General features: G+C 33.4%; 1 protein-coding gene across 2 annotated transcripts in view; it reads right to left on the bottom strand.

The window, feature by feature from the left end:
- Positions 1–13,694, bottom strand: part of LOC105465742 (vesicle trafficking 1) — a 77,656-nt gene that overhangs the window by 16,801 nt on the left and 47,161 nt on the right. For both annotated transcript variants that reach the window (XM_011714312.3, XM_071096525.1), the window contains exons 5-6: positions 11,915–12,023; positions 3,159–3,335 (exon numbers count right to left, since the gene is read on the bottom strand). In XM_011714312.3, coding sequence (XP_011712614.1) covers positions 3,159–3,335; positions 11,915–12,023 — 286 coding nt within the window. The remainder of the gene's footprint in view (positions 1–3,158; positions 3,336–11,914; positions 12,024–13,694) is intronic.

The following is a 13,694-nucleotide window of genomic DNA, read 5'->3' as shown; positions in this document are numbered from 1 at the left end:
TGAAACCTTAATCATGAGAAATAGTGTTGACAGAAATGCGTAGGCCAGAGTATCAACAATAGGATATCAAAGCTTACAGAAGAATGCAAACATGGTACTTCTGACACAAGTGCACAGCCTATATTTTGATCTATGAAGTGAGTTGCATTTTACAATGAAAGGCTAGCTTTGATCAAAAAATAACTTTATTATTTAATCTAGCTTTATTACTAAAATCTTCTCCTGTAATATGAACTATAAAAAGCTTATGTTTCCTGAGAAAGAAAAAAACACACTGTATCAACTACATGTGATATTTGTGCAGTGGTGAAAGCACAAGAAGCAAACATTTCGCCTGTTTAAACAATCACTATCCCTGTCCTCATTGCACCCCCTTTGCTTTTTTGTGGAAGAACTAAAAACTGCAAATTAGTACATACTATTCTTTTCAGCTATCTTAAGGATTTCCCTTTGATAAAAGTGCATCCTGGACCTTTATATGAGAGAAAATAAATCATTCTTAAAGTGAGTAAGAAGGGAAACATTTGCTATTATTTATACATTAAAAACATTATTTTGTTTTTTATTAGGCAACTATGAACTTCTTTTTTTTTACCGTTTCAAATATAATAGAAAAAAAATCTGGGGCTAAAAGGAGATTTCAACATCTCAAACCAATCTTAAGGGGAAATATACTATCAGAAAAGTAGGTTTTGAGAGGATTTGAATTCCTTGGAGGAAGGAACATAGAAGGCAGGTGGCCAAAACATGAAGTCAAAAAAACTTGGATTCAAATCCTGGTTCTGTCATTACCGGGTATGTTTGTTTTCTTAGAATAACTGCTTAGTCTCTTGAGAGTTTGTGAATTAAAGACAGTAACATATAATATAGTTGTGCGAGAATAAGTGTGGAAATTAGCTATGATAATCATTTGACTGGTAAGGCTACAAGAGTGTATAAAATATGTTTAGATCTCATTCTATAAAAGTTTTAAGTTTTTTAGTTTTATTCTTCCCACTAAGGAACAAAAGAGAAAACAAGAGGCTCATGCTAGAGTTAACTGGATCAAATTGAACTGTTTATGACAGAAAACTTTCTAATGGAAAACCACCTAATATTTATCTTTATGTCATGACTATTCTAGCCAGGAGATACATTGTGTATTAGTTTGAACATATAAGACTACCAATACTGTATCGTTTTTGTTACACAAAACTAACAATTTCATATGGATCAATCTACTATAGCCTCCTACTAAAAGTGTTTTCTCTTTCGTATACTCATAGAGTTTACCTATATATAAAATATACATTGATATGCCTATGCCACAACTCTGCCTGGAGATATACTGTCTAAAACAAAACTTTTTGGACAGTCTTTCTATAAGGTTAATATCCTACCCCCAGTTGTGATACTTCTCTTGATTTGCACAATAATTTTAAGTGATCATTAACTTGCCATTAAATACCTTGTCTCTCCTTGGCACAGAAACAGGAAGGAAGAGGAAAAAAAAGAGGGAAAGGAGGCTAATTTGCTGAACACTGATTTTGTGATAGGCCTACTACTAGTCCATTTTTATAGTTTTTCCCTTTTAATAATTAAAATAACCATGAGAAGTATGATTAATTTCATATTCGAAAGAGGAAAAATTAAGGTCATGAGAAGTTAAATATCAGCTGAGTTTATGCTTTAGCATGGGGTAGAAACAAATAACCAATATGATTTGCCTCCTAAATGCATTTTATTTCCTCTTGGCTCCTCTATAGAATGCTTGTGTCTGGGACTCTTGATCAGATTTAAACCTTCAAGTATAATTTGAACAGTATTCATCTAAGGCAAAGAGATCTAAGTAGCTGGTTTCACTTACATTATTCTACACTGGAAATAACGAATATTTCTAAACATAACAAAATACTTAATAGTGTTCCAAGAAATTTTACTTCCAAAATAAATGCAAATAGGTTTGTCTAATAATGTCATCACACAGGCCATAAAATATTGAAATGTCAGGGTAAAATATGCTGAATGAAGACACAAAAAGAGATCAGTGCTAAAATTATCATTTCATCAATAATCTTAAAGAAAATGTTAGCAATATTTTTGCAGATAATATAAACTTGAAAGTTTAAAATAGGAGGAAAGACACTAATCATACTTGATGTTACGATGGTCAAAATAGAAAACTTGCATATAATGTAATTCACGTAAAATAACTTCCAAGGTTTGGGTAAAATAAGGCTGACAAATGAAAGTCAATAAAGTAACAGTGTGTTGCATAATAGGAACAGTAGAAATCAGGGCTCGAAGGATGACTATCATTCCATTCATTAAGTATTTTAAAGCATTTATATAGTTTAGACCATAAGTCACCTGGGATAAAAGTAAATTTTTAAGTTTCTGAAAAAATTAAATTAAATGTAAAATTTAAATTATAGTTGCAAGTGTCCTACTTGGAGATAAAGGTGACACTTTGTCAACAATGCAATTAAAGGGAAGAGTAACTGAAATTTTGTCAAAGTGTCTTTACTGACCCTGACTTAACTACTGAGGACTAATTTTGTCAGATTTTTAAAAATAAAAACATACACATACACCACTGATTTATTCAAAGATAGGTCTCTCTTTCCTGTTAGTTTTTTAAAGTGTCACATTTGTAAGGTTAAAAAAAAAAATAACCCAAATCCCTCCTTTCACTTGTCTTATGATTTCATTGTTACCGAGATTTTATGCCTTAAAGCCTACTCCCTATCACGGGCAGAGGCATAGTCCCAAGGGAATGAAACAAACCTAGGTATCACAGTGAGACCCTAACTGACACATCCTATAATCAACCCCACTCACCTCTGAGCCATTCTAAAACAACAGTGAGGGGAAAAGAAAGGGAAGAGAAGAAAAAGAAAAACAGCATATATATGAAAAGCATAGAAACTAATCTTATTAATAAAATATAAGGTTAATAGCAATCAATGCACATAATACTTGTCATTTCTCAAATAACTAGAACACAACTTTTATTAAAACTTTAATTAAAATAATTTAATGTTTCTTGTGGGTTCAAATGGAATTCAAGGAACTTGTCATGTTTCACGACCATCATTATGAGGCACATATATGATAAGAAATGCAGTTCTTATTTATAAAAGGGGAATTAAATAAATCATTCAGTTATAGTTTCCTACCTGTGCTATGAGGCACTTCTGCTGGTGTATTAGCTGGAGCGTGTGCACCCGGAGGAATCTGTATTCCAGTATAGTTGCCTGACGGCATGTTGCTTGGGTCATAAGTTGAAGATGATGATGGCTGAGTTGGCTGAGTGGGCAGAGAGGCTGCTCCAGCATCTTCATTTTCTTCAACATCTATCAGATCACATATACACCATGTTACACTAGGTATTTTGAAATACAAATGCTAAGTATTCTTATTTCACTATACACATGACAAATGGAATCTTTAAATGCAATTCTATTTAATGCAGTGGAGAAGCAGGCTCTCTATTCTTAAAACAATATTTTTAATTTTTTTATTTTCTTAAAAAATGTAAACGCACCTGACAATATGATTATCACTTCTTTCAGGTTAATATTTTCTAATTCTATAAAATCTCTGCATATAGTGTGTGTGCATGTGTATATATATGTTTATATATATATACACAAACATATATATATATATTTTTTTTGAGACGGAGTCTTGCTCTGTTGCCCAGGCTGGAGTGCAGTGGCATGATCTGAGCTCACTGCAAGCTCCACCTCCTGGGTTCACACCATTCTCCTGCCTCAGGCTCCTAAGTAGCTGGGACTACAGTGGCCCACCACCACGCCCAGCTATTTTATTTTATTTTTTTTTTGTATTTTTAGTAGAGACGGTCTTTCACCGTGTTAGCCAGGATGGTCTCGATCTCCGGACCTCGTGATCTGCTTGCCTCGGCCTCCCAAAGTGCTGGGATTAAAGGTGTGAGCCACCGCACCTGACCTATATTTTTCTTTAAAATAAACTTTCTTTAAACTTATGAAGACTCAAGGATATTTCTGGCAAAACATGTCACATTTATGCTATCCAATAAGAACTTCATTTTCTGACAGCTGACTTTTACTTAAGATTTACTGTGTAGTAGCTACTAAATGATTGTGAGTTGTTCAATGCATTTAGCTAATAAACAAAAACAGGAATAAAATTTTGCATTTAGCTATGTAGAAAGAAATGAGATATTTCATTTTGAAAAGTCCTGAAACGTAAACTTTTAAAATATACTGTATCATGAGCCGAATTTGAAAACTACCTTGAAAAATTGAACTTTGAGTATGAAATGACAATCAGTCACTATTGGTAATCATAATAACTTAAAATAAAAGCAAGCTAGAGCTACAGGTTCATCAAAGAGAACAGATCTTATTGTTTCCTACCACATCTTTAAATAACTTTTTTGTCTGATTATAAACAGGTTATTCAATGCAGTTAATTTCGAATAGGAAAAAAAGTTAAATTTACTTACTAATCTGAGATGAGCATTTTATCAAGCAGCCTTGTGGATGTATTTATACTTTACACACATTAACATGACTTTCCCCAATACTGGAGAACTCTAACATTTATACATTCTGAGAAAGAAAAAAGCTCCACAACATAAAAGCACTAGAGCACGACCAAAAGTTGGTAGAAACGAGGGTAAGGGTAAGAGGAAATCTTACCAGGTAACATTTGATTTTATGTGGCTTTTCATCTGAGGGCACTCAATAGTCTACACAAAAGAAAGAGTTGCCAAGAAGTGAGCCATGAAATGTTTGTATGAATCCCAACTAAATACCTACAAGTTCCTGAATTATGCACACTCAGGTAAGACTCTAGGGGGCCCTGGAGAAAAGCAACAACTTACAGCTGAAAGTGGGGGACAAAGTTTGAGTTCTGGCAAGTCAATGGTCTGCTTGAACAAGAATCAAGACTTTGCAGAGAAAGACAACAGGCTGCAGAGGAGCTTCAACATGTTATCAACAATAGAAGTTATTAAAAATTAGGGAAGAAAAGGAAAATGTAAAAAAAGGAGTCTACAAAAAAGACCTCAAAATGACCCTGATACTGAAATCAGCAGAAAAGCACTTTAAAGCAACTATGATAAATTTGTTCAAGGCCAAAAAGAAAAACATAGACATAACAAATGAAAGAGAAAAAACTAACCGGAGGGGGTAAAAATTGTAAGAGGAGAAAAAAAACAGATGGGATTAACAGAAAGGAAATGGCAAAATAAGTTTAAATCTAGCTATAGCAATTACATCAAATGTAAATGAACTAAACACTATTTCTCACACAGGGGCTGAGTCAATAAAAAAGTGCCTTTATGCTTTTTGCAGGAAAAGTACTTTAAAACACAAAGACCTAGATTTGTTTAAACTAAAAGGATGAAAATTGACATACCATGCGAATATCCAGTAGACAAAAGCTGGTGACTAATTTTAATAATAAACAAACAGAATCAATGACAAGGAATATTAGCTGAGATAAAAAGGACCATTTGATAATGATAAAAAAGTCACATATCAAGCTGACAAAAGCTGGAGTGGTAAACTTTAAAATGAGGACAAACAGAATTAATAACCTCGAATATCAGCAAGATATAGTGGGATGTTCCATAATAATAAAAAGGTTAGTTCATAAAAAATAACTATAAAAGTACGTGTGCCTAATATAATAACAGAGTCTGAAAATGAAACAAATTGACATAACTAGTAAAACCACTATAGTTGGAGACTTTAACACAGAACATCATAACCAATAACTGCAGAATACATTCTTTTCAACTGCACATAGGACATTCACCAAGACAGATCATATGCTGGGCCATAAAATAAATCTTGGTAAACTACAAAATACCGAAATCTTTTATAGTATGTTCTCCGACTAAAATGGAACTGAATTAGAAATCAGTAAGATATCTAGAAACACCTCCAACATTCTGAAATTAATATATTTATAAATAATCTATTACTCAAAGAAGAAATCACAAAGAAAACTGCAATTATGGTGAACTGAGTGATACCAAAATTTGCAGGATGTCACTAAAAACCAATGCTTAGAGGGAAACTGATAGATTTAAATTCTTCTATCAGAAAAGAAAGATTTAAAGATCAAAGATCCACATTTCCTCCCTAAGAAGCTAAATAAAACAAAAGCAAATTAAACTCCAAGTGTGGTGCAGGAAAAAATAAAAGGAATAGAAAAGAAAAAAGAAAAAAATTTACTAAGTACTTGTTGAAATAATAAAAAAAAAATTAAAACATCTCTTTCAAGAGGTTGGGGGGAAAAAAGAGGAAACAGCTATTATGAATATGACAAATGAAGTAGGTGATATCAAATACATCCTACAGACATTAAAAGGATAGTTAAGACAATAAGAAAATATTATGCCAATAAACGGCGCTACCTCAGGGAAATGAACAAACCACTTGAAGATACAAAATACCATAACTCACCCAAAAAGAGATGATCTGAATAGTCCTAAATCTATTGGGAAAATTGAATTCATGGTTAAAAACCCTCCTACAAAGAAAATGTAGGGCCTAAATGGAATAAGCAGTGAATTATATCAAACATTCAAGAAAGAAAAAATACCAATCTTATGCAAACACTTTCAGAAAACAGAAGGGATTACTTTCACCTTGTTTTATGAGGCCAGTGTAACCCTGATACCAAACCTCACAAATACTGAAATGTAGACATACAAATTCTTAATATCAGAATCAAATCCAGTCATATAATACAAGGCCTCATCATGACTAAGCTAACCAATGAGTGCAGGGTTGGTTCAACATTTGAAAAATCAATCAATGTAACTCATATTAACAGAAGAAAAAAAGTCCTATGACAATTTCAATAAGTGCATAAAAAGCACTTGACAAAATTCAATATTTATGACAAAACTTCTCAGCACCCTAGAAATAAAGAAAATTTCTCAGTATTGCATAGGGCAAAAAACCAAACAAAACAATGGACATATTTATTGCCCCTGGCACAATAGGCAGGAAAAAGAAATGAGGATTGGAAAGGAAGAAGCAAAACTGTCTCTCCTTGCAGATGACATAATTATCTACATACAAACTCTCAATGAATTTACAAAGTAATTATGAGAATCAACAGGTAAATTTAGCAAGGTTGCAAGATAAAAGATTATACAAAAATCAATTGTAATTTATATTAGAAGCAAACGATTGGAAAACTAAATTATAAAATTAATTTCATTTACAAGAGAATGAAAGGACACAAAATACTTGAATTTAACGAAAGAAGTACAAAACCTCTACTCGAAAAAATCTAAAATACCGCTGAAAGAAATTACAGAAAGCTTAAATAAATGGAAAGATATATTATGTTCATGTACTGAAAGATAATTAATTCTCCCTAAGTTTAATACTAATCATAATCCCAGTAGGCATTTTTTCTAAAAAAGAGAAACTGAAAATCTAATTCTAAAATTTATGTGGACACTCAAAGGACAGAATAGTTAAGATAAAGGAAAAAGAAAAGACTGAGTTACTCAGCAGATGGGTCAGAGTAATACACCCAAATGAGGAACGTGTGGACTCCAAAATCCAAATAGGCCCACTAGGTACCGTACCTCTATTCTTGGTTGTAGGAGTGGCTAGATAGAACAATATCACCTTAGTATGAATATCTTGACATGCCCCATATTACCAGAACTTTAGAAATTTCACTGAGGTTCCTGAATTTTAGTCAAATTGATTTCCCATTCTCTGAGAAGCAAATGTCTTACCACTAAGTCCAGATTAGTTGCTCACTAGGTCCAATCAGCATAATATCATCAATATAATGGACCAGTGTAATATCTTGTGGAAGGGTAAGAAGGCTATTAAGATCCCTGCAAACTAAATTGTGACATAGAGCTGGAGAGTTGATACACCCCAGAGGTAGGACAGTGAAGGTGTACTGGGGCCGTGCCAGCTGAAAGCAAACTGCTTCTAGTGAACCTTATGGACAGCTATGAAGAAAAAGGCCAGATCAACAGCTGTATACTGGGTACCAAAGAATGTTAATTTGCTCAAGTAATGAAACCACAACTGGTGCAGAAGCTGCAACAATAGTCACATAAAGGAACATAATAAAGAATAACGGGTAATGAATTATAATCACTGAATATAAATTCATGAGCCCATATTGATGTAAATAATTAAATGAAAAAAAACACACGTTTATTTATGTATAGACTGGAAAGTCCATCCTCATGGTAGAGTGCCAACTAATTAAAACAAAAAGAATGATAAATCATCAACCCACGGGGTGAAGTTGCATAAAAAATATAGGATATTTACGTAATATCAAAGTATCTTCCTTAAATTAAATAGCAAAGGGAAAAATAACTTTAATGGGGAATAACTCAGAAGACACCACATTACCCAAGTGATCACTTAACATCACCAATATTTCACCAAAATCGTATACTTCTAATGTAAGGCAGGGAGGACAAAACCTTATTTTGGGCTATTCTGCAAAAAATGCATAGGGTTAAACTAATTATGAGGCAACATCAGACAAACAAATTGAGGAACAGTTAACAAGTAATTGTACTTTTCAAAAACATCAAGGCAAAGAAACACCGGAAATCCTGAGGAGCTACTCCAGATTAAGGACACTAAAGAGATATGGCACCCAGAGGCGACGTATGATCTATTTGCATGAGGAAGAAAACTACAAAGGGTATTACTGAGTCAACTGCTGAAATCTGAATACAGATGGAGATCAGTTGATACACTGAATAAATACTATACTTCTCAATTTTGGTAAGTACACTGTAGTAAAAAGAATGCCACTATTCTTAGGAAACACAGAAGTATTCAGGAGTAAAAGAGCATATCTCTAATTTACTAACAAAGACTTCTATATATATAATATGGAAAATAAATAAATATATATAGAAAATAAATACATATATAGAAATATATATATATATATATGTCTTGTGAAGCCATAAGTCATTTCTAAGGAGATACAGCTAAAAATCATGACATTAACACCAGATTATGATGCCAAGTTGTATTTTAAAATTTTACACACACACACACACACACACACACACACACACACACACACTATCTATAAAATAACCTCATGTCCTTTCTTGCGTATGTGTGGTAGGGGGAGTGGGGAGAGACAAAAGGGGACAAGGGGTGAGAAAGAGAGAGAGACTATGAATCAATGAGAGAATGTTTAATTCGGGATCAAAGGCATACTGGAATTCTTTATATCATTCTGGCAACTTTCCAGTAAATTTGACATTGTATCAAAACAAATTTACCACATAAAATGAGTGGTTTCAATGATCTATTGTTCTTTTTTTATCATTAATTCTACAGATGCTCACCAACATATGATGGTGTTATATCCCAATAAACCCACTGTAAGTCAAAAATCTAAGTAAAAAATGCATTTAAAATACCTAACCTACTGAAGATCATAGCTTAGCCTGGCCTACATGAAACATGCTCAGAGCACTTACATTAGTGCAAAATCATCTAACACAAAGCTTTTATGTAATTTAATAAATACTGTACTGAAAGTGAAAAATGATGACTTTGTAAGGGTTCTCGAAGTACAGTTTCTATTGAATGGATATTGCTTTGCTATCTTTTTAAAGGTGAAAAAGTATACGTTAAACGATAAGTTGAAGCCTGTTTGTAATATCTATTAAAATGTCATGGTGATGTGGTATTCAGCTAGAACTTAATACACAGTACTGTCTTCAAAAGTATATACGCTTGTTCTTTATCTAAGTTAACTAAAGTACAATATCTATTATTTTATACTGGTTTTACTAGAAATTCAATTCCAGAACAATAGAAAATTAGGTTTTTGTGAAATATACTACCTTTTACACTTAAGACTATGATGCAAGAGTTAATCCTAAAACACAACAGAATATAATTCTACACTCAGAAAAAGAAAACAAATCAAAGTCTTAAGCGTTTTCTCACACAAATTCAGATTTAATGACAGTATATCTTGTAGATATATAGGCTATCTTTGAGAAGATATTATTAGATGTTATGGCATTAAGCCCTGATTATGACACCAGGTTATGTTTTAAGTTAATGAGTTGAAAAAGTATGCAGTGAACATATTCTTCTTTATATTGTAGAGGATTTATTATTAATATTCTATAGCTTACAATTTTCTACTATCCAGAAACTCCATCAAATCTGTATGAAAATAACAGAAATGACAACTTCCATTTAAGCTGACTTTTGGAAAACAAAAACTATCTACATTTAATAATCTATTTGGTATTATTAATAGTAAGGGCCTACAATAACCATTTCAGAACAAAACAGATCAACCTGATAATCAAAATGCACATTTCAAAGGCAAAATGTTAAAGAGTTTTTAAAGAAGTCACTGATATTGAAAGAAAGCCAAAAAAACCCCAAATTGACAATTTATTAGGTATTTCAATATACCTAAAATGAAACATCTAAAATAGTCCTGAAAAGTAAAACAGCTAGTTGGTTTCACAAAAAAATGTCTAGGGTGAATTTAAAGACCAGATAATTCCACTGTTCCAAAGCATAGAAAAAGACCAGAAACATTCTGATTATATTTATGAAGTAAGCATAACATCATAACATTGATACCAAAAAGGAAAACTGTAGACCATTTTTAGTTATAAATGTCAATGTAAAAATCCTCAATGATATAGTAGTGAAATGAACCTATCAGTATAATAAAAAAATATATATATATCATCACCAAGTGGGGTTTATTACACAATGTAAAGTTGGTTCAATAATAGGCAATATTTCAATATAATTCATTATAATACTAGATCTAAACAGATTAATCAGATTGGGGTTAGCCAACTATGGCCAGTGGGCTGGTGGCCTGTTATTGTAAATAAAACTTTACTGGAACACAACCACACTCATTTTTTTACATATTATCTATGGCTCCTTCTGTACTATAACAGCAGAGCTAAACAGTTGCAACAAAGACAGTATCATTCATAAACTGAAAATATTTATTATCTGATCCTTTAAGAAAGTTTACTGATGCCTGCATTGGATAATTATCTTCACATATGCCTAAAAGTGTGTAGCAAAATGCAAGGATCGTTTGGAATTTTCTCAGTTCCAAGAACAGTGGTCATTCTCTTTATAACCATCTATTTACTACGTCTAATACATAAAAAACAAGTAAGTGAAAAAAGGTTTCCCTTTTCTATTATACATTAACTGAAAGGCCAAGTAAAATAATAAGACCTTTATTTTTTCATGATTAAAATTTGTAAAACACACTATGTGATGGTAAAATTTTCCTGTACATATTAAGTTTAAAAAAAACCACAGCCAGGTGCAGAACAGCATGTATATTACCAGTTGTATGAAAAACGGGAGCATATATGTTTCTACTCGGTAGTAAACTCATAAAGAATGATCTCTGTAAAGATACACAAAAAACCTAAAAACAATGCTTACTTGAGTTTTGGTAGGATCTGGGAAGATAGGAGATGTGGTAGACAGGAGAAATGCACTTCATATTTTTTATATACTCTATGATTTTTTTCGAACCATGTGAATGTATTACTAACTCCCCAAATAACCTACACAACTCAAAGAGATTTACAAAAACTTATACAGTATTCTTTGCAGTTTTAAAACATTTTATAAATTATAAATGGATTGCCTTTCCTATATAACAGGAATGAAATCTGATTAAAAGTAGGAGACAGGTAAGTCATTTTGTTGACATGGACAGGTATTACAAGTTTGACCTTTATTTCTATTTCTCACTGTTCCTAAGTTTATGATTTTATACTTTCATAGATTCTGGGCCTGATGAAAACAAAATTGTATTGTTCTCTCCAAAAACTCTGAATAATCTACTGAATAATTATGATTCTACTAAGTCCTTTTACTCAGAATAAATAAATACATACCATTATCTTCTTCAATTCCAACAGGGCCTGCTTGAGGAGTCTCCCCATTCTTCAAACAATTATGGATGTATGTTGCCTTCCATCTGGCATACTTCCTGTGTTTCACATTCTAAAAGAGAGCATTTTTATATCAACATTAGACTACAGTAAAGAAGTAAAAAGTAAACATTTATGATGATCTATATCATATTTCTGAGATAAAACCTATTTATGCAGATTACAGCTCTGAAAGAAACTGGCAACTCCCACCCTATTGCTAGAATCCACCAAGTATTTAAGGCTTGACAGAATTCATAAAAAGCTATTGTCCTCAAAACACATGCCTAGTTCTCTTTTATCATTTAACATTTCAGAAAGGATATGCAAGGTAAAAACAGGAGTGTCCTTCCAGTAAAATTTGTATCTCTTCTGCACAGGGGAGAAACAGGCTAAAGTAGAATTCTAAGACTGAATATAAAAATAACAATAGATTGAATTATTTTCACTAAAGACAAAAAAAAGACCTGTACAAATCAAGAAAAAAAATTAAGATGATGTAGTGGTTAAAGCAAATGCTAGATTGATAGGTAAACCTGACTTTTTAACTAGTCACCTGCTAGTTAACAGCTCTGAACCTCAGTCACACTGATTCTAAAAAGGGAAAAATAATACCTGATTGGGTTGTAAGAAGAACTGAAAAGATCATGAAAAACCTGTTAGTTGCCTCTTCTATGCCTTAAAACTAATTTTACATGATATGCTAATGTTACAGGATATAAGATTAAAATTTGCTTTAAAAATATAAAAACCTCTTAGAATTTTGGATGTGCTAGTGATTTTTAGTTTATATTTTCAACTGACCTTTATAGTGGTATCGTTATAACTTGGGAACTTGTCAGAGATGCAGAATCTTCAAGCCCACCCCAGATCTACTGAACCTGATCTACAAGTGCCAGTCTGCACCTGCACTACAAGAACCCCAGGTGCACATTATAGTTTGAGAGCAAAATATGCACATTAGAGTTTGACAGCGAATGTGGTTTTACTATCTGAAAACAGGCATGGTGGCTCACATCTGTAATCCCAGTACTTTGGGAAGCTGAGGCAGGCAGATCACGAGGTCAGGAGTTCGAGACCAGCCTGGCCAACATAGTGAAACCCTGTCTCTACCGAAAATACAAAAATTAGCTGGGTGCGGTGGCAAGCGCCTGTAATCGCAGCTACTCGGGAGGCTGAGGCAGGAGAATCACTTGAACCCGGGAGGCAGAGGTTGTGGTGAGCCAAGACCATGCCACAGCACTTCAGCCTGGGCAACAGAGCAAGAGTCTGTCTCCAAAAAAAAAAAAAAAAGAAGAAGAAGAAGAAAAAAAAAAGAAATAGAGAGCTAGGCGCAGTGACTCATGCCTGTAATCCGAGCACTCTGGGAGGCCAAGGAGGGTGGATGGCCTGAGCTCAGGAGTTGGAGACCAGCCTGGCCAAAATGGTGAAACCCCATCTCTACAAAAAATACAAAAAATTAGCCGGGCATGGTGGCAGGCACCTGTAATCCCAGCTACTCAAGAGGCTGAGGCACGAGAGTCATGTGAACCCAGGAGGCAGACGTTGCAGTGAGCCAAGACTGCGCCACTGCACCAGCCGGGCTCCGGACCTCCCCCTGGCCAAAAAAAAAAAAAAAAAAAAGAAATAGAGTAACCTTCTGCAAAGATCCACTAGGTCATTGATGAGTACAAATGCAGCATGTGGTCCAGATACTTAGTTGAGTATTCTATAATGTGAGTCTCTAGATACTACTAGAGGTAGC

Source organism: Macaca nemestrina, chromosome 5, assembly GCF_043159975.1.
Source record: "Macaca nemestrina isolate mMacNem1 chromosome 5, mMacNem.hap1, whole genome shotgun sequence".
NCBI classification, from domain to species: domain Eukaryota; kingdom Metazoa; phylum Chordata; class Mammalia; order Primates; family Cercopithecidae; genus Macaca; species Macaca nemestrina.
This window is presented reverse-complemented; position numbering and strand designations above follow the sequence as displayed.